Source organism: Lipophrys pholis (assembly GCF_963383615.2).
Source record: "Lipophrys pholis genome assembly, chromosome: 17".
Lineage (NCBI taxonomy): Eukaryota > Metazoa > Chordata > Actinopteri > Blenniiformes > Blenniidae > Lipophrys > Lipophrys pholis.
The window spans coordinates 27,121,858-27,141,210 of NC_137643.1; the positions used below are offsets into that span (position 1 = coordinate 27,121,858).

The 19,353-nt window shown below is 46.6% G+C and overlaps 1 protein-coding gene across 2 annotated transcripts in view; it reads left to right on the forward strand.

The window, feature by feature from the left end:
- Positions 1-9,401: 9,401 nt before the first annotated feature.
- Positions 9,402-19,353, forward strand: part of anln (anillin, actin binding protein) — a 29,754-nt gene continuing 19,802 nt past the window's right edge. Inside the window, exons 1-9 of one of the 2 annotated variants that reach the window (XM_080484949.1) lie at positions 9,402-9,701; positions 11,314-11,464; positions 12,378-12,746; positions 14,523-14,809; positions 15,832-15,973; positions 17,068-17,237; positions 17,334-17,549; positions 18,495-18,558; positions 18,822-19,081. In XM_080484949.1, the coding sequence (XP_080341075.1) occupies positions 9,684-9,701; positions 11,314-11,464; positions 12,378-12,746; positions 14,523-14,809; positions 15,832-15,973; positions 17,068-17,237; positions 17,334-17,549; positions 18,495-18,558; positions 18,822-19,081 (1,677 nt within the window). In that variant the 5' untranslated portion in view covers positions 9,402-9,683. The remainder of the gene's footprint in view (positions 9,702-11,313; positions 11,465-12,377; positions 12,747-14,522; positions 14,810-15,831; positions 15,974-17,067; positions 17,238-17,333; positions 17,550-18,494; positions 18,559-18,821; positions 19,082-19,353) is intronic. The other variant, XM_080484950.1, reaches the window with a different exon arrangement.

The window sequence follows — 19,353 nt, forward strand, 5'->3', positions numbered from 1 at the left end:
AAGCCTGAGCGTAATTCTTCTGCTTGTAGTTCCATCCGTCACCACATGGGGTACACTGGGATTAAACCATGGTTTCCTCACAGCTGATGGAGAGGGAATTGCCGTTAATCCCATGACCTCCTGTGGTCGACTGGCTTCAATAATCTGGTCAGCCCCGTTTCCAAGACGACCAGCCAGGTTTTATTGAAAAATACAAACAACTCCCCCAACCACACACTCATATTCAAATTAAACTTGAGGTATCCAGGTATATTATCCAGGTTTATCCAGATTATCCAGGTATATTATCCCAGGTTTATCCAGGTATATTATCCCAGGTTTATCCAGGTATTATCCCAGGTTTATCCAGGTATTATTCAGGTATATTATCCAGGGTTTATCCAGGTATTATCCCAGGTTTTTCCAGGTATTATCCAGGTATGTTATCCCAGGTTTATCCAGGTATTAGCCTAGGTTTATCCAGGTATTATCCAGGTATTATCCAGGTATATTATCCCAGGTTCATCCAGGTATTATCCTCGGTTTATCCAGGTATTATCCAGGTATATTATCCCAGGTTCATCCAGGTATTATCCCAGGTTTATCCAGGTATTATCCAGGTCTATTATCCCAGGTTCATCCAGGTATTATCCCAGGTTTATCCAGGTATTATCCCAGGTTTATCCAGGTATTATTCAGGTATATTATCCAGGGTTTATCTAGGTATTATACAGGGTTTATCCAGGTATTATACAGGGTTTATCCAGATATTATCCAGGTATTATGCAGGGTTTCTCCAGGGTTCATCTAGGTATTATCCAGGGTTTCTCCACGTATATTATCCAGGTATTATCCATGTATATTATCCAGGGTTTATCCAGGTATTATCCTATTATTATGCAGGGTTTATCCAGGGTTTATCTGGGTTTTAGCCAGGTGTTATCCAGGGTTTAGCCAAGTATTATCCAGGTATTATCCATAGTTTATCCAAGTATTATCCAGGGTTTATCCAGGTATTATCCATGTATATTATCCTAGGTTTATCCAGGTATTATCCAGGTATATTATCCCAGGTTTATCCAGGTATTATCAAGGTATATTATCCAGGTATATTATCCCAGGTTTATCCAGGTATTATCAAGGTATATTATCCAGGGTTTATCCAGGTATATTATCCAGGGTTTATCTAGGTATTATCCAGGGTTTATCCAGGTATATTATCCAGGGTTTATCCAGGGTTTATCTAGGTATTATCAAGGTATTATCCTAGTATTGTGCAGGGTTTATCCAGGTATTATCCTAGTATTATTCAGGGTTTATCTAGGGTTTAGCCAGGGTTTAGCCAGGTATTATCCAGGGTTTATCCAGGGTTTAGTCAGGTATTATCCTGCATTTATCCAGGTATTATCCAGGTATTATACATAGTTTATCCAGGTATTATCCAGGTATATTATCCAGGGTTTATCCAGGTATTATCCTAGTATTGTGCAGGGTTTATCCAGGGTTTATCTAGGTATTATCCATGGTTTATCCAGATATTATCAAGGTATTATCCTAGTATTATCCAGGGTTTATCCAGGTATTATCCTAGTATTGTGCAGGGTTTATCCAGGTATTATCCGGGGTTTATCCAGGTATTGTCCATGGTTTATCCAGGGTTTATCCGGGTATTATCCAGGGTTTATCCAGGTATAATCCATGGTTTATCCAGGTATTATCCAGGGTTTATCCAGGTATTATCCAGGGTTTATCCAGGGCTAAGAGGGTGGTGTTGAGGTGAAGAAAGTGGTGTTGTCATGCCCTCCACTTCTTAAACCTAATTTGGTCCGTTGGCACCATCTGGTGGCCTCCCTGCCTCATTGGCCCGACCTCTCACCTCCAATCACCTCAACTGCTTCCAGCTGTGACAGGGAGTGACCTCCACACCTGCAAGTACTCACACCTCTACATAAACACCGGCTGAGCACTAATCGACACCAAACCGTAAACCTACCTCATTCTGACCCTCCTAGTTTTTGTTGACTCCGCTTCTTCTTTTTGTTCAAATAAATCAGTGGACTGAATTTCTGTGTCTCCTGTTTTGCCGTCTGAGCCTCAGTTCCGTCTCATGACAGTACGGTTTGTGCTGAAGGCGATGAGTGTGGTGTGGAGGTGAAAAGGGTGGTGTTGGAAGTGAAGAGGGTTGTGTTGTAGGTGAAGAGGGTGTTGGTGGTGTTCAATTCAATTTTATTTGTAAAGCTCTAAATCACATCAACAAACATCTCAAAGCCTCTTACAATGATAGAGAACAACAGAACCCAACTAAACCTTCCAGAGCAGCAGATGGAACAAGCAACAGTGGAAACCAGGAAAAACTCCCTCGCGGGAAGAACAGTTCATAAGAAGTCCCTCTTCAGGAAGAAAGCGTGGGGCGGACCCTAGACTCTGGAAGGGGGGGGGGCGTCCGCCTTGACCGGTTGGGGGGAGAAGTACATGGGATAGGACAAGGAGAGAGAGGAATAGAAGAGGGAGAGAGAGAGAGTGGCAGACAGGCCAGAGAAGTACAAATATTAAGAAAAGTCTATGATGAGCGTTGGTCTGATGATGAACCAATCTCAGTCTGGAGTTTAAGGGCCGTGCCGTTGCGGTGGGGTCCCGGTGCTGTGGTGGGGTCGGGTAGTAGGACCGTGGTAACTCCACTCTGGGAGTCTTGGGTCTGATCCCCTGGATCCTGCTCCCCTCCTGTCAGTATCTGGTGGCTCCAGTAATGTTACACAGAGACAAAGAAAGAAAGACAAGAAACAGAAGTTCCAAATGTAGAATTCCTCCCTTTAACGGGAGAGAGAAAATCCCCTCAGCAGTCTAGGCCTAGAGCAGCTCAACTTAGTGCTCCTATTTTATTCCTAATGAGAAGCTCTATCAAAGAGGAAGCTTTTTAGTCTCCTCTTAAATAAACTAATGGTGTGGGCCCTTCGGACCGAGGCTGCTAGTTGATTCCAGAGTAAAGGAGCCATATGGCTGAAACTCCTGCCTCCTCTTTTACTTTGAAGGACTTTAGGGATTACCAACAGTCCTGCATCCTCAGAGCCAAGGGCTCGTGGAGGGTGAGACCCTTCTAGAAGTTTCTCCATATAGGACGGAGCCTGGTGATGAAGAGTTTTAGATGTGATCAGAAGGATGTTGAATTCTATTCTAGATTTGATGTGAAGCCAGTGTAAGGATGCTAAGACTGGGGAGATGTGCTCTCTTCTTCCAGTTCTGGTTAGTAAACCTGCAGCAGCGTTCTGCACTAGCTGGAAGATCCTAACAGGAGTTTGGACATCCTGACATTAGGGAGTTACAATCATCTCATCTTGAAGTCACAAAGGCAGGAAGCATTTTTTCTGCATCTTTGAAGGACAAGAAGTTTCTCATTTTTGCAATATTCCTTAGATGGAAGAAGGCTGTCCTGGAGACATGTTTAACATGGGACATAAAGGACAGATCCTGATCAGAAATAACACCCAGGTTCCTAATATCACTGTTAGAGGTTAAGGTAATATTATCTAAGGTAATCAGACTATCTGAAAAGTAATCCCTGAGCTTTCTAGGACCTAGGATTAGAACCTCAGTCTTGGATGTGTTGAGCATTAAGAAGTTGATAGACATCCAGGACTTAACGTCCCTGAGGCAGGACTCTAGTTTAACAAGTTGGTCGGCCTGATTGGCTTTAACTGATAAATAGAGCTGAGTATCATCTGCATAACAATGAAAGTTAATGTTGTGTTTCCTAATAATATTTCCGAGTGGTAACATATAGAGATTAAACAACATGGGTCCGAGGACGGAGCCTTGTGGTACTCCACACAGGACCCGTTCATGCATTGAAGATTTGTTATTTACATGAACAAATTGAAACCGGTCAGATAAATATGATTTAAACCAGTTTAAGGCTAAGTTTTTAATGCTGACGGCATCTTCTAATCTCCTTAAGAGTATATTATGATGGACAGTATCAAATGCAGTACTAAGGTCCAGAAGAAGTAAAGCAGATAGAAGAGCTCTATCTGAGGCCATTAGAAGGTCATTAGTAACTTTTAGCAGTGCAGTCTCTGTACTGTGGTTCATTCTGAAGCTGGACTGAAGGTCCTCTAACAGATTATTCTCCTGCAGATAATCCTGGAGTTGTTTAGCGACTATTTTCTCCAGAACCTTTGACAGGAAAGGAAGGTTGGAGATCGGCCTGTAGTTTGAGAGAAGGCTTGTGTCTAAGTTTGGCTTCTTAATGAGAGGTTTAATAACTGCTAGTTTAAAGGATTGGGGCACATAGCCTATTGTTAGAGACTGGTTAATAATTGCGAGAATAGAATTATTGATTAGTGGCAGTGCCTCTTTCAGAATTCTAGTAGGAATTGGGTCCAACAGGCTAGTAGTTGGTTTAGCAGAAGAAATAAGGGAATTTAGTTGGACTAGTTGTATTTGCTGAAAGCATTCCAGATGACTGTTAGGTTTAACCAGTTCCTCTGTTATGGGGCTAACGGACGGTAGGGTTTGATGGATGTTATCCCGAAGCCTTGTAATTTTATTTGAAAGGACTTCATGAAGTCCTCACTACATATATTGATAGGAATAGTGGGCTCAACACTATTTTGGTTCTTGGTCAGTTTGGCTACAGTACTGAAAAGAAAGCGAGGGTTGTTTTTGTTTTCCTCTATTAAGGATGAGTAGTAATTAGTTCTACTTCTACGCAGAGCTTTCTTATAAGTTTTGAAGCTATCCTTCCAGGCTATATAATCTAGGTCTGTTTTTGTTGAACGCCAAGGGTTGGAAGTGAAGAGGGTTGGGTTGTAGGTGAATAGGGTGGTGTTTGTGTTTGAGGTGAATAGGGTGGTGTTGGAAGTGAAGAGGGTTGGGTTGTAGGTGAATAGGGTGGTGTTTGTGTTTGAGGTGAATAGGGTGGTGTTGGAAGTGAAGAGGGTTGGGTTGTAGGTGAATAGGGTGGTGTTTGTGTTTGAGGTGAATAGGGTGGTGTTGGAGTTGAAGAGGGTGATGTTTGTGTTTAAGGTGAAGAGGGTGTTGGAGGTGAAGAGGGTGGTGTTGGAGGTGGAGAGGATGGTGTGGGATGTGAAGAGGGTTGTGTTTGTGTTTGAGGTGAATAGGGTGGTGTTTGTGTTTGAGGTGAAGAGGGTGTTGGAAGTGAAGAGGGTGGTGCTGGAAGTGAAGAGGGTTGAGTTATGGTTAATTAGGTGGTGTATGTGTTAGAAGTGAAGAGGGTGGTGTTGGAGGTGGAGAGGATGGTGTTTGTGTTTGAAGTGAAGAGGGTGGTGTCGGACGTGAAGATGGTGGTGTTGGTGTGGAATGTGAAGAGGGTGGTGTTGGACATGAAGAGGGTTGTGTTGGAGAGGATGCTGTTTGTGTTTGAAGTGAAGAGGGTGATGTTGGAGGTGAAAAGGGTGGTGTGGGATGTGAAGAGGGTGGTGTTGGTGTGGAATGTGAAGAGGGTGGTGTTGGACGTGAAGAAGGTGGTGTGGAATGTGAAGAGGGTGGTGTTGGTGTGGGATGTGAAGAGGGGGATGTTGGTGTTGAATGTGAAGAGGGTGGTGTTGGTGTGGAATGTGAAGAGGGTGGTGTTGGACATGAAGAAGGTGGTGTTGGAAGTGAAGAGGGTTGGGTTGTAGGTGAATAGGGTGGTGTTTGTGTTTGAGGTGAAAAGGGTGGTGTTGGAAGTGAAGAGGGTTGGGTTGTAGGTGAATAGGGTGGTGTTGGAAGTGAAGAGGGTGGTGTTGGAAGTGAAGAGGGTGGTGTTGGCGTTGAAGAGGGTGATGTTTGTGTTTAAGGTGAAGAGGGTGTTGGAGGTGAAGAGGGTGGTGTTGGAGGTGGAGAGGATGGTGTGGGATGTGAAGAGGGTTGTGTTTGTGTTTGAGGTGAATAGGGTGGTGCTTGTGTTTGAGGTGAAGAGGGTGGCGTTGGGAGTGAAGAGTGTGGTGTTGGAAGTCAAGAGGGTGGTGTTGGAGTTGAAGAGGGTGGTGTTTGTGTTTAAGGTGAAGAGGGTGTTGGAAGTGAAGAGGGTGGTGCTGGAAGTGAAGAGGGTTGAGTTATGGTTAATTAGGTGGTGTATGTGTTAGAAGTGAAGAGGGTGGTGTTGGAGGTGGAGAGGATGGTGTTTGTGTTTGAAGTGAAGAGGGTGGTGTGGGACGTGAAGATGGTGGTGTTGGTGTGGAATGTGAAGAGGGTGGTGTTGGACATGAAGAGGGTTGTGTTGGAGAGGATGGTGTTTGTGTTTGAAGTGAAGAGGGTGATGTTGGAGGTGAAAAGGGTGGTGTGGGATGTGAAGAGGGTGGTGTTGGTGTGGAATGTGAAGAGGGTGGTGTTGGACGTGAAGAAGGTGGTGTGGAATGTGAAGAGGGTGGTGTTGGTGTGGAATGTGAAGAGGGTGGTGTTGGACGTGAAGAAGGTGGTGTGGGATGTGAAGAGGGTGGTGTTGGTGTGGGATGTGAAGAGGGTGATGTTGGTGTTGAATGTGAAGAGTGGTGTTGGTATGGAATGTGAAGTGGGTGGTGTTGGTGTGGGATGTGAAGAGGGTGGTGTTGGACGTGAAGAAGGTGGTGTGGGATGTGAAGAGGGTGGTGTTGGTGTGGGATGTGAAGAGGGTGATGTTGGTGTTGAGTGTGAAGAGGGTGGTGTTGGTGTGGAATGTGAAGAGGGTGGTGTTGGACATGAAGAAGGTGGTGTAGGATGTGAAGAGGGTGGTGTTGGTGTGGAATATGAAGAGGGTGGTGTTGTGGCGGGGTTCTACTCCAGTTCAGAATAATAACCACCACAGTCCATATGGAATGTCCTCTTGGTCTTTATTTGTCCAGAAACAATATTTAGAGTGAAAACTAATTCCAGGTCTTTCCTGGACGATGCCTGACCTCAAATTTGAAAGGCTGCAGGGACAGACCCCATCGGGTCAGCCGACCGTTATGGTCCTTCATGGTGGTGATCCATGTGAGGGCTCCATGATCAGTCTCCAGATCAAATTGTCCTCAAACTTTCCAGTGTCCACTTGATAGCCAGGCCGTCTTTCTCCACTGCAGAACACCTGGACTGACGGGGCTGAAGCTTGCGGCTCGGGTACACGATCGGTCCTTCTTCCCCAGGATCTCCTTGGGCTCCCAGTCCCACCTCTGATGCGTCCACCTGCACTACAAACCTTTTATTGAAATGTGGGACAAGAGGACAGGAGATGAACAGAGGAGGGCTCTCAGGGCCCTGAAGGCTGTCTCACAGTCGTCGGTCCAGGTGACGGGGTTCCTCTGGTCCTTACAGGTCAGAGCTGTGGGTGAGGTACCGCTGCTGGCAGAGTGAGGCACTAATCTCCGGTACCAGCCAGACCCAGGAAGGAGCGGACCTCTCTCGTGGTGCGGTGCGGGGTCGAGGGCAGTTCTGGACACCGTCCACCAGGGTCAGGTGTTTCAGGTGCTCTTCCCATGTTCTGCTACAGTGGTCACACCCCTGGAGCACTCTGGAACGTGGCTGGGTTCTCCTGCAGGCCAAAAGGCTTCATGGTGAAAAGAAACAACCCTGCTGGTCCGGAATGCCGTGTAGTGCCCACAATGGCACCTGCCTGTATCCTTACATAGGTCAAGGTGGTGATGAACTCCAGAGCAGTCAAACATAGAGAAGTCAAACATAGAGCAATCTAACACAGAGCAGTCAAACATAGAGCAGTGAGCCATAGAGCAGTCAAACGTAGAGCAGCCAAACATAGTGGTCAAACAAAGAGCAGTCAAACGTAGAGCAGCCAAATACAGAGCAGTCAAACATAGAGCAGTCAAACGTAGAGCAGTCAAACACAGAGCAGTCAAACATAAAGCAGCCAAACACAGCAGTCAAACATTGAGCCGTCAGACATTGAGCAGTCAAGCGTAGAGCAGTCAAACATAGAGCAGTCAGACATTGAGCGGTCAAACACAGAGCAGTCAAACACAGAGTAGTCAAACATAGAGCAGCCAAACACAGAGCAGTCAAACACAGAACGGTCAAACATAGAGCAGTCAGACATTGATCAGTCAAACATAGAGCAGTCAAACACAGAGCAGTTCTTTCCACCGATTTACAGTAACGTTGATGAGCTGAACCTAAAACTAACTTTGGTTTTGCTCAATCAGGTCAACTTTTTTAACTTAACCAGTTACATGTTTTTGACGTTTGTGTTTGCATGTACAACTATTTTCACTTTGTATGATACAAAAATCTGTCTTGTTTCTTGAAAGAAGGGAACTCTGAAGAGTTCGCATGCGCCAATTGATGACTAAGTGTTTTTTTATGTTGCAGCTGAACAGAACGGCTTCCACCAGAAGATCTTGTAAGAAGAACCCCACATGTTCTACTACGTCCACCGTTGTTCCTAACAGAAATCCAGTCGTGGTGCCCATGCTTATTTTGGTATGTGGGGCGGCATAGCTCAGTAGAGCGGTTGTCTCCCAATCGGCAGGTTGCAGGTTCGATTCCCATCTCTGTGTGTGTGAATGTATGGGTGAATGTGACGAACCATGTAAAGCTCTCCATTAGCAAGGGAGTCTATTTACCATTGGGTACCACAAACTGAGTGTCTGCACTGATCTGATGGTTTGGAGGGACACTAGTAGTACTCACTCTACTACTAATGTGACTGGGATCAACAGAAAGAACCGGATTATCCTGATCTTGAATCAGCACGTCTTTGGAGAACTTCCTGACATTAGTGACGAAGGTTCCTCCAGTGAAGAAGTAATTGAGGAAGAAGAAGTGTATCCCAGCCAGCCTGACACTGGGCTGGGGAGGGGTCGCCTCGGTAGGGGGGTCTGACGCACACGGCGGCTATTGTTTACCTTTTGCTTCCTGTCCATCAACTGAGTCCAACGATCCGGTAAGAGACAACAATGTCTTTATTTCAGTGCAAATTATATTAGTTCCAAGTTCAGTTCACCAGAGCACACAACACGATCATATTCTGATAAACTCTGCCAGAGCGGGCAGAACCCTGTGTGCCCTTCCAGGGTCAACGCCTGTCTCCTCCTTCATTGTCCCCGTCTATATGCACATGACGTCAGTGACAGTTTTCCTAAACCAGGCGAAAAAACGGACAATTTACAAAAACCTTTTTTTGTTACCCAGTTTTATTTATATCTACTCATAATGTTGTTCCTCTATGTCTATATGTCTATGTCTTTCTGTGTTGTGTAGTAGCACGGTGTCTTCTACTTGTCCGGGTTGCTGGTTCGATCCTTCTGGTGCAGGTAATGTTTCTGTATATATTTCTATGTTTCTATGTATCTACTTTCATAGAATCGGATTCTATTATTAGTTATGTTCTAAGTGTATAGGTCTATGCTGTCTGGCTCTTCCTGGAACGTGTCAGCCGTTTGTCCCGCCCAGAGGCTCTAATTGGCTGATCCAGCAGACAAACTGGATCCTCGGCGCTGATTGGCTGTCGAGTTGCCTCCTGAAATTCAAATTTGAGCCGAGCTTGTATTTTTTCAGAGAGAAGCCCGTGAGGAGAAGCCCGTGAGGAGAAGCCCGTGAGGAGAAGCCCGTGAGGAGAAGCCCGTGAGGAGAAGCCCGTGAGGAGAAGCCCGTGAGGAGAAGCCCGTGAGGAGAAGCCCGTGAGGAGAAGCCCGTGAGGAGAAGCCCGTGAGGAGAAGCCCGTGAGGAGAAGCCCGTGAGGAGAAGCGGGTGTAGACTATTGTCCAGCCGATCGTGGCCACCGGCTGTCGGAGGAGATGGATCCGTTCACGGAGGTGAGAGAGAGCGGAGCTGCTCTCACGTTATGTGAAAGCTTCTTCTTTCTTTAAGCAGCATGTTGAAGGTTCCACCTCCATTACAGTTTGGTCCCTGGTAACAACATGTCGCTAAAAGTCCCTGTTGTCTTCTGGATGCAACTTGTACCGTCAGTTTATCAAGTTGAGTGTTGAATGAATAAGAATAATGATGATAATACATTTTCATTGTATGGCTCTTCTTAATGCACACATCAATGATCGTTTTAAAAAAAATGCTAATGAAAATGAAGTCACACAAAGTGTCGAATAGTCCAAGAAGTTTCAGTGTTTTCAGTTTATTGTTTCAGCAGGACAGTCTGGGGGAAGGGGCAGGGTCCTTCAGATCTCTGAATGCTGAAGAAAGTCCTGAAGCACATTAATGCTTATGTTATATGTCGGGAGGAGAAGCCAAAATGTCCAGTGGATGTGTGATTCTTCATTTGTGGATTAACAGTGAGGTGTTTCAAAGTCAGCAGTGAGTCAGTCCTGAGGAATGCTGCTCCATCTGACCTCAGCTGTTCCACTGGAGGAGCTGCTGAGTGTAGTAATGCTGACTGACAGCCTGAGGGGAGGGCGTGGAAAGGGAACCGTTAATGTTCAGGGAAGGATGTGGTAAGGGAACAGTTAACGTTCAGTGTAGTAACGCTGAAAGGGAACAGTTAACATTCAAGGGGTGTGTGGAAAGGGAACAGTTAACATTCAGTGTGTGTGTGGAAAGGGAACAGTTAACGCTCAGTGTAGTAACGCTGAAAGGGAACAGTTAACATTCAAGGGGTGTGCGGAAAGGGAACAGTTAACGCTCAGTGTAGTAACGCTGACTGACAGCCTGAGAAGAGGGTGTGGAAAGGGAACAGTTAACGTTCAGTGTAGTAACGCTGAAAGGGAACAGTTAGCATTCAAGGGGTGTGTGGAAAGGGAACAGTTAACGCTCAGTGTAGTAACGCTGACTGACAGCCTGAGAAGAGGGCGTGGAATTGGAACCGTTAACGTTCAGGGGAGTGTGTGGAAAGGGAACAGTTAACGTACACGAGAGGGCATGGAAAGGGAACAGTTAACATTCAGGGGGTGTGTGGAAAGGGAACAGTTAACATTCAGGGGAGGGTATGGAAAGGGAACAGTTAACGTACACGAGAGGGCATGGAAAGGGAACAGTTAACATTCAGGGGGTGTGTGGAAAGGGAACAGTTAACATTCAGGGGAGGGTACGGAAAGGGAACAGTTAACACTCAGTGTAGTAACACTGACTGACAGCCTGAGAAGAGGGCGTGGAAAGGGAACCGTTAACGTTCAGGGGAGGGTGTGGAAAGGGAACAATTAACATACAGGGGAGGGCAGTGAATGAATGTCCAGAGAGACAGGTCCCTGTGCAGTCTGCAGTGAATGAATGAATGTCCAGAGAGACGGGTCCCTGTGCAGTCTGCAGTGAATGAATGAATGTCCAGAGAGACGGGTCCCTGTGCAGTCTGCAGTGAATGAATGAATGTCCAGAGAGACGGGTCCCTGCGCAGTCTGCAGTGAATGAATGAATGAATGTCCAGAGAGACGGGTCCCTGTGCAGTCTGCTACAGCCTGTTTGTGTCTGTCTCTGTAGAAACTGTTGGAGCGGACTCGGGCGCGTAGAGAAAACCTGCAGAAGAAGCTGTCGGAGCGTCCGGCGGCGGCGGCGGCGGCGGCGGCGAAGCGCCTTAGAGAGCCTCTGGGAGAAACCAACAGTCTACTGAGCTGCTCTGCTGCAGATCAAGGTGAGTTCAGTCTGGGGGGGGGGGGGAGGAGGTGATACTGAGATCATGATTTCATTAAGATCTCCATTAGCTTCTTCCTGGGGTCTCATCAAATTCATTACATGCATTTTATACATTTTTCTTTCACACACACACACACACACACACACACACACACACACACACACGGAAGCTCAATGTGAGAAAACATTGCACATATATCCACAGGGCTGCATTTTTTATTCTTTATGTATTTTTTAATTCATTTTTTTCATCATGTATTTGAAATTATTCCCCTATTCCATAATTTAGTTCTTAATATTTGTCCCATAAGTCCCATATATATGTGCATATGTATTTGTACATTCATATTGAAATCATAGTACAAAGTATAACAGTATATATGATGATTATGACAACAAAAGGATGGTGGTGATGATGATGGTCTTGGTGGCGGTGATGGTTATGATGGTGGTGGTGATGGTCGTGGTGGTGGTGATGATGATGGTCTTGGTGGCGGTGATGGTTATGATGGTGGTGGTGATGGTCGTGGTGGTGATGATGATGGTCTTGGTGGTGGTGGTGGTGGTGGGCGTGGTGATGATGGTCATGGTGGTGGTGGTGGTGGTGATGGTCATGGTTCTCTGCTCTGTCTCCTCTCTCTCTTCTCCCTCCTCTGTCCTCTCTGTCCTCTTTCTAATCTCTGTCCCCTCTCTCTCTTCTCCCTCCTCTGTCCTCTCTGTCCTCTTTCTAATCTCTGTCCCCTCTTCTCTCTAACTTTTCCCTCCTCTCTGCCCTCTCTGTCTTCTCTGTCCTCTTTCTAATCTCTGTCCCCTCTCCTCTCTATCTTCTCCCTCCTCTCTGTCCTCTCTGTCCTCTCTGTCCTCTTTCTAATCTCTGTCCCCTCTCCTTTCTCTCTTCTCTGTCCTCTCAGTCCCTCAGGCGTCCACCAAGCCGTCACCCTCTAAGCGCCAGTGTTCTGGAGAGACACTCCATCCTGCCGGTGGAGAAGAGAACCAGCAGCCTGCGGTGGGTCGACCTGCGGTCCCTCTCCTCTCAGATTGTCCCACAGACAAGAAGCCCCCGGTGGGTCCGTCCGGTGGCCGGCCCCGTTACTCTTCCTCCTCCTCCTCCTCCTCCTCTACCCGAGCTGCCGTGCAGCCAGAAGCAGAGACCATGGTCGCATCAGGTCTTGCTGCTCCCAGCAGGGAGGTGCAGGAGGAGGAACCTGCCCCCTCTGCTGCTGGGATGAAGTCACGTCTGCAGAGGCTGGTCGAGCAAAGGCGGTGCTGGGACGGAGACGGTATGTACCACTACAGTTCAACACTTTTATCTGCTGTTTTTTTTCAAATGAAAAATGTTTCCTGCAGCACATTCCATCATGTACAGGTACGGGTACGGGTACCGGCAAGGGTACGGGTACCGGCACGGGCAGGGCTGGAATGGGAGTCATTTTAAGCCCTGGAGCTTCACACCTCAAACCCACTTTAGATCACCACCTAATAAAATCATGTACCGTAATTAGAATCTTACATGTGAGTCCATAGCGCTGTTCTGTAATTCAGTGTATTTGTCTAAAATATTTCCAATTCATTGCAAGTAAGTGTTGCTTCATAATGAAAATTTTGTTCAACACAAGTTCACCAACATTATACAATACATCTTTTTTTTTATATATAATTTCAGAATCTATATTTCAATTAAGTGTTAACAGAAATCCAAACCTTAAAAATGAAACAAAAATATTAGAATTATAATATGGAATTAAAAAATGAACTTTCCTCTAACACTATCATTTGTTTTTCAAAGAAACATGACCGACCCTGGAACATGAATAAACCCTGAGCAGTGCACTGGTCTCTGCCTCTTTGTTTATGATGACATCATTGTCCACAGACATGAGGAGTCCTTCCTCAGTGCTCATGAGCATGAATGCCTCAAGTTTCTCCTGAGTGTTTTTAATGAACGGTACTGTTGATTGTTCACACACTGTTCCAAAAGCTCAGCTGTTCCTTCATAGTGACGGATCATCCCCCTCGTCACCACTGGCTCTGCTTCTCACACTCAATCACTTTTTATAAATGATCCAAGTTCTCAGCCCAAATCTCCTCTTTTTACAAATCTCAGCTCAGTTTCATGAATGTAGAGCTGAATCATCTAGAATCTCAGGACATTTCTCATGGAGCAGGTCTCCATCCTGCTCTTCATTATATTGAATCCAATAATCTGATCCGACCTGCTTGGTGCTGCTGGATCTGGGTTCTGCAGAACCAAAAGACAAAGTTTACCAGTTATGTGGCTTGCCTCACACTATTATTCTAATGATATCGTTTTTATGTTATTTGCCACAAAGCCACAGAATTCATCCACTTGATAATTAAATTGAACAGAAGTTTGGAGGCAAAGTTAAACATATTATCCGTTCCATCGTCATTTCTAGTTGCTCAATGTGAGCTGGTTTTATTGGGAAAGTTCTGTTTCCAGAGCTTTCCTTGTTTTAATTCCAGCCTTCTCTGCTCCACCTTGCTCCTTCAAATCACCGACCGAGTGAACAGATGTGCTACATCACCAGGGTGCGTCTGCTTCCAGTGGCAAACTGTAAATAAAGTGTATTTTAAAAAGAGAAGAAGAAGAAGCAGCTGCCAGTGCGGGGAGCCCAGGGACAGTGGAAACAGCGCCTGATCATCCTTGTGCTGTGAAAGAAAAACAAGTGAGCACCGGCGCTTGGGAATTGTCCCAGCCCTCCAGATCAGCCACTCTGGGCCTGGGTACGGGTTCAGGTTCAGGTTCAGGTCTCACCAGTGCTAAAGAGGCCAAACATAATGTGAAAACATCATCATGACACCGATGGTTTCTTCTAAAGTCAAAACAACTCTGATTTACATTTAATATAATCATCACATGACCTGAGCTATACCCCCCCCCCCCACCCCCCCACACACACACAGCTGGTTCTGGTTCTGGTTCTGGTTCTGGAGCTGTCTGGTACTTTCTGCTGATGGCAGCAGACTGATCATGGGGGGGTTGAAAGGGTTAAAAGGATAGACAGGATGTGATGCTTGCTGCTCTCCGTTTGCAGCCCCCTTGGAGGCAGCTGACGAATGTCCCCCCCTGAGCAGAGCAGCGGAGGTCCCAGCAGTTGTTGCCCCCCCCACTGCTTCTTCAGAAGCCCCGCTGGGTAGAAGAGGCAGGCTGGCCCACCTTGCTGCCACCATCGGATCCTGGGAAGACCACCTGAGCCCCATGGAAAAGCAGGGAGCCCCCCCAGGCCCCGGCTTCACCGTCGAAGCCCCCCCGGGGGCAGCTGGCAACAAACACGGAGCAACAAACTGTTTAGCAGCAAATGGCAAATTCAAGCCCAAACAGGTATGCCGACTCCTGGGTCTGTTTACACAACAACAAAAACTTTCTTTACTTTTCGGGGTCCGTTTACCCGACAGCAGTGCTTTACCCCACCCCGGGGTAAGTAGTCCTTCTGCTCATGCCCGAGTACCAAACATGGGGGCCTCCGTAGTGGCGTGACTCCCAGTCCCCATTCCCTGTCTGTTTTCTTCATGTTTATAGCGTATTGCTTTCTGCACACATCTGTGGTTTCATTAGAAGCCACAGCGCCCTCCCGTGGCCCGGCAGACTACTATGTTAGTACTACTAACTACATCGGTGTCACTTTGTCTGCTGCTGCAGTGGAAACACTTGATCAGTCGACGAAACCCCTCAAAACATGTCGAGTTGGCAAAAGAACATATTGGCCAACCTGAACAGTTTTGTAAATCAATGGTAGCAAGTTCAACTTATCTGGTACTCTTCATGCAGTCTCCTGCAGCCTGTGGGAACAGTCTGGGTTTACAGCTCGGTATTGTACCATCTGTTATATTACTCTGTGTTGTCTTTCTGTTACGTCTTCCACTGCTCAAGTTCTTCACATCACCAGCCATTCTGAACTTTTTTATGATCCAAACTACAGTTCCTCTGGCCATATCCCATCTGTTTACTGTTTCTGATAGAAGAACCTTTCTCACCAGGCGCCCAGATTACCAAGTAACATTTAATTTGGTTTAGGCTGAAAGGGCAGAGAACAGGATTAATGCATCATGAGAAAGTCTGTTTGGACATGGGGTTAGGGTTAGACCATAGCCTCCAGAGACTTCACCTTCTCTCAAAGGACTTTGGTGCATTTAGGTTTTTTTGGGGTAAAAACAGTCAGAATAAGTGTTTGAATAATTTTTGAGGTGGAGCTTCTTGTGCTCCGTTTGTAGTCAGAACTTCTCAACATCTCGTGTCGGTGAAACGATGACGCCACTTCAAAGCTGCTTTTCTTCACTTTCAAGCTTGAATCATTTCCAATCATTTGCTTCTCAAACAGTCGTTCTGTTTGCATATTATTCCAGCAGACTTCAGGCGGGGGCGCTCCTGCCAGCCCCCAGAGGACCCCCACCTCTTCACCTGCCCCCCAGAAGCCCCCTGCCTCCTCCACCGCAGTGGCCTGGAGCCCCCCCACAAGTCTGCGGGCCCAGCCGGGCCCCCCTCCTGGTGAGTTGAAGATGTTGAGGATTTCGTTTTTATTGATGAATTGGTTTGGTTGATCTGAGGGTCAGTATTCACACATTAGAATCAATAAACATGAAAAAAATAATCCAACACTAATGCTGATGAATCAATGGAAAGAGTCTTGACACTGGGCCCTGAGGGACACCGTCAGCTCTACGACTCCTCGTTCTCCAAACTTCTTCTACTCCAGAGCAGATTTATTCAAGTTTTCTCCAACCTCACTTTTTACTCTCCAATATTTGTGCTTGAAATCAGAAAAAATACGTTTTCTTGTGAAAAGCATCCAAATGTGTAAAAGAAAAGGAATCTTGAAAGGAAACTATGTGAATCCACCTCCACCTAACCCTCCACCTAAAGCGAAGCCTAGACAACGAGCAGATTCACTTTCTGTTCTTCACTGGCAATAAGTAATAATACAGCCACAGCTACAGGCTGGACTTGATGTAGAGCTGTGACATAGTACAAAGAGCTGTGATGTAGAACCTAGAGCTGTGACGTAAAACAAAGAGCTGTGACCTGATGTGGAATGTAGAGCTGTGACGTAGAACATTGAGCTGTGACCTCACGTAGAACATAGAACTGTGATGTATAATAGAGAGCAGTGACGTAGAACCTAGTGCTGTGACGTAGAATGTAGAGCTGTGACGTGAACATTGAGCTATGACCTCACGTAGGACATAGAGCTTTGACCTAGAATGTGGGGCTGTGACCTTACGTAAAACGTAGACCTGTGATGTATAATATAGAGCAGTGACGTAGAACCTAGTGCTGTGACGTAGAATGTAGAGCTGTGATGTGAACATTGAGCTATGACCTCACGTAGGACATAGAGCTTTGACCTAGAATGTGGAGCTGTGACCTTACGTAAAACGTAGACCTGTGATGTATAATATAGAGCAGTGACGTAGAACGTAGTGCTGTGACGTAGAATGTAGAGTTGTGACTTAGAATGTAGAACTGTGATGTTAAACATAGAGCTGTGACCTGATATGGAGCTTCTTGATTTCACTGTAAAGAAAAGATTCAGATGGTTGAACAGAAATTGGAAGGTGAATTAACATCCGTTGACTCAACAGCTGTCAAGTCCTTCCTGGAGCGTTACCCGGACCAGGTCCACCACTCACCCTCCACTGGGGGGGCCACCCAGAACAGGACCCCCAGCGGGTCCCCTAGCACCAGGCTGGTGCAAGACAGGCTGAGGACAGTCAAAACCAGCACTGCTGACCTGACTCAGAGACAGAAGCTGGTAGGACACACACACACACACACACACACACACACACACACACACACACACACACACACACACACTAGCTTCCATTAAGAATTTCTGTGATTTCAGGAGCGAGAGACGGAGCTGGCTCTGATCCGGAATCGTTTCCAGAAGGGAAACATCTGGAAGACAAATGACAAGCAGTTTCAGAATAAAACCACCACAGACCACCAGGCCAGACCTTCAGAGTCCAGCAGCACCACAGACCACCAGGCCAGACCTTCAGAGTCCAGCAGCACCACAGACCACCAGGCCAGACCGTTAGATTCCAGCAGCTCCATACAGGTGAGTTTCACACTGTAGGGGCCTGAACCACTAATAAACATACCTAGATTAACATACCAGGATATCTGTTAGCTAGATTAACATACCTGGATATCTGTTACCTGGATTAACATACCAGGATATCTTTTACCTAGATTAACTAATCCAGACATTCTGGATCCTGATCAGCATTAACAGGAAGCAGTTCAACCAGAGTTTCCCTTCAGGATCAGAGCGTTCACCTGAAAGGGGCGGAGCTTGCAGTGTGTGACTGAACCAGCGTCGTAGTACGGAAAACCAGAGTTAATCCTGAAGTTACCTCCATAAGAGAAAACCAGAGTTAATCCTGAAGATACCTCCATAAGAGAAAACCAGGGTTAATCCTGAAGATATCTCCACAAGAGAAAACCAGAGTTAATTCTGAAGTTACGTTCATCAGAGAAAACCCAGAGTTAATCCTGAAGTTACCTTCATACGAGAAAACCAGAGTTAAACCTGATGTTACCTCCATAAGAGGAAACCAGAGTTAATCCTGGATAAGAGACTCTCAGGTCAGTTGATCCAGACTCACTCAGGTCGATTTATTCAGACTCTCTCAGGTCAGTTGATTCAGACTCTCTCCAGTCGATTTATTCAGACTCTCTCCGGTCGGTTGGTTCAGACTCTCTCCGGTCGGTTGATTCAGACTCTCTCCGGTCGGTTGGTTCAGACTCTCTCCGGTCGGTTGGTTCAGACTCTCTCAGGTCGATTTATTCGGGCTCTCTCAGGTCAGTTGATTCAGACTCTCTCAGGTCGATTTATTCAGACTCTCTCAGGTCGATTTATTCGGGCTCTCTCAGGTCGGTTTATTCAGACTCTCAGGTCGGTTTATTCAGACTCTCTCAGGTCGGTTGATTCAGACAGACTGCCCCGTGGAGCATTGCAGGTTGACCTCTGAATTCTGATCATGTGATCCTTTTTTTTCAGGAGCCTACAGAGAGTGAGGAGCCTGAGTCAGAGGATGAACCCTCAACAAAGACGACCACCACAGGTACTTTAGCACACCTCGGAGTATACACCACAGGTACTTCAGCACACCTCGGAGTATACACCACAGGTACTTTAGCACACCTCGGAGGATATACCACAGGTACTTTAGCACACCTCAGAGTATACACCACAGGTACTTTAGCACACCTCGGAGGATATACCACAGGTACTTTAGGAACTTATGCTGAGATGTAACTAATACTGAGATGTAACTAATGGAGATGTAATGCTGAGATGAAACTAACTGTCCTCACACTGTAACAGGCACTGCGCTGTCGTCTCCGCCGGTCTGCTCGTCCAGCCCTTGGAGGTCTGCAGGGTCTCCAGAGGACGAACTGGACCAGGGGAAGGACTCCATCACCTCTGCTGTCATCAGCCAGCTGTTTGAAGGGGTGCTGGACCAGACGGAGGAGGAGGAGGAGGAGGAGGAAAAGGAGGAGGAGGAAGATGCTCTGAACATCTCCTCCATGTCCCTCCTCGCTCCGCTGGCTGCTGTGGTGACGAGTCCAGACAAAAGACTGATGGTGAAGGTTCACCTCCTCTTCACCGCCTCTTCAACGCCTCGTCACCTCCTCTTCAACTCCTCTTTACCGCCTCTTTACCTCCTCTTCAACACCTCTTTAACTCCTCTTCAACTCTTCTTCAACTCCTCTTTACCTCTTCTTCAACTCCTCTTTACCTCCTCTTCAACTCCTCTTCACCCCCTCTACACCTCCTCTTCACCCCCTCTACACCTCCTCTTCACCCCCTCTTTAACTCATCTACCCCTCCTCTTCACCTCCTCTATAGCTCCTCT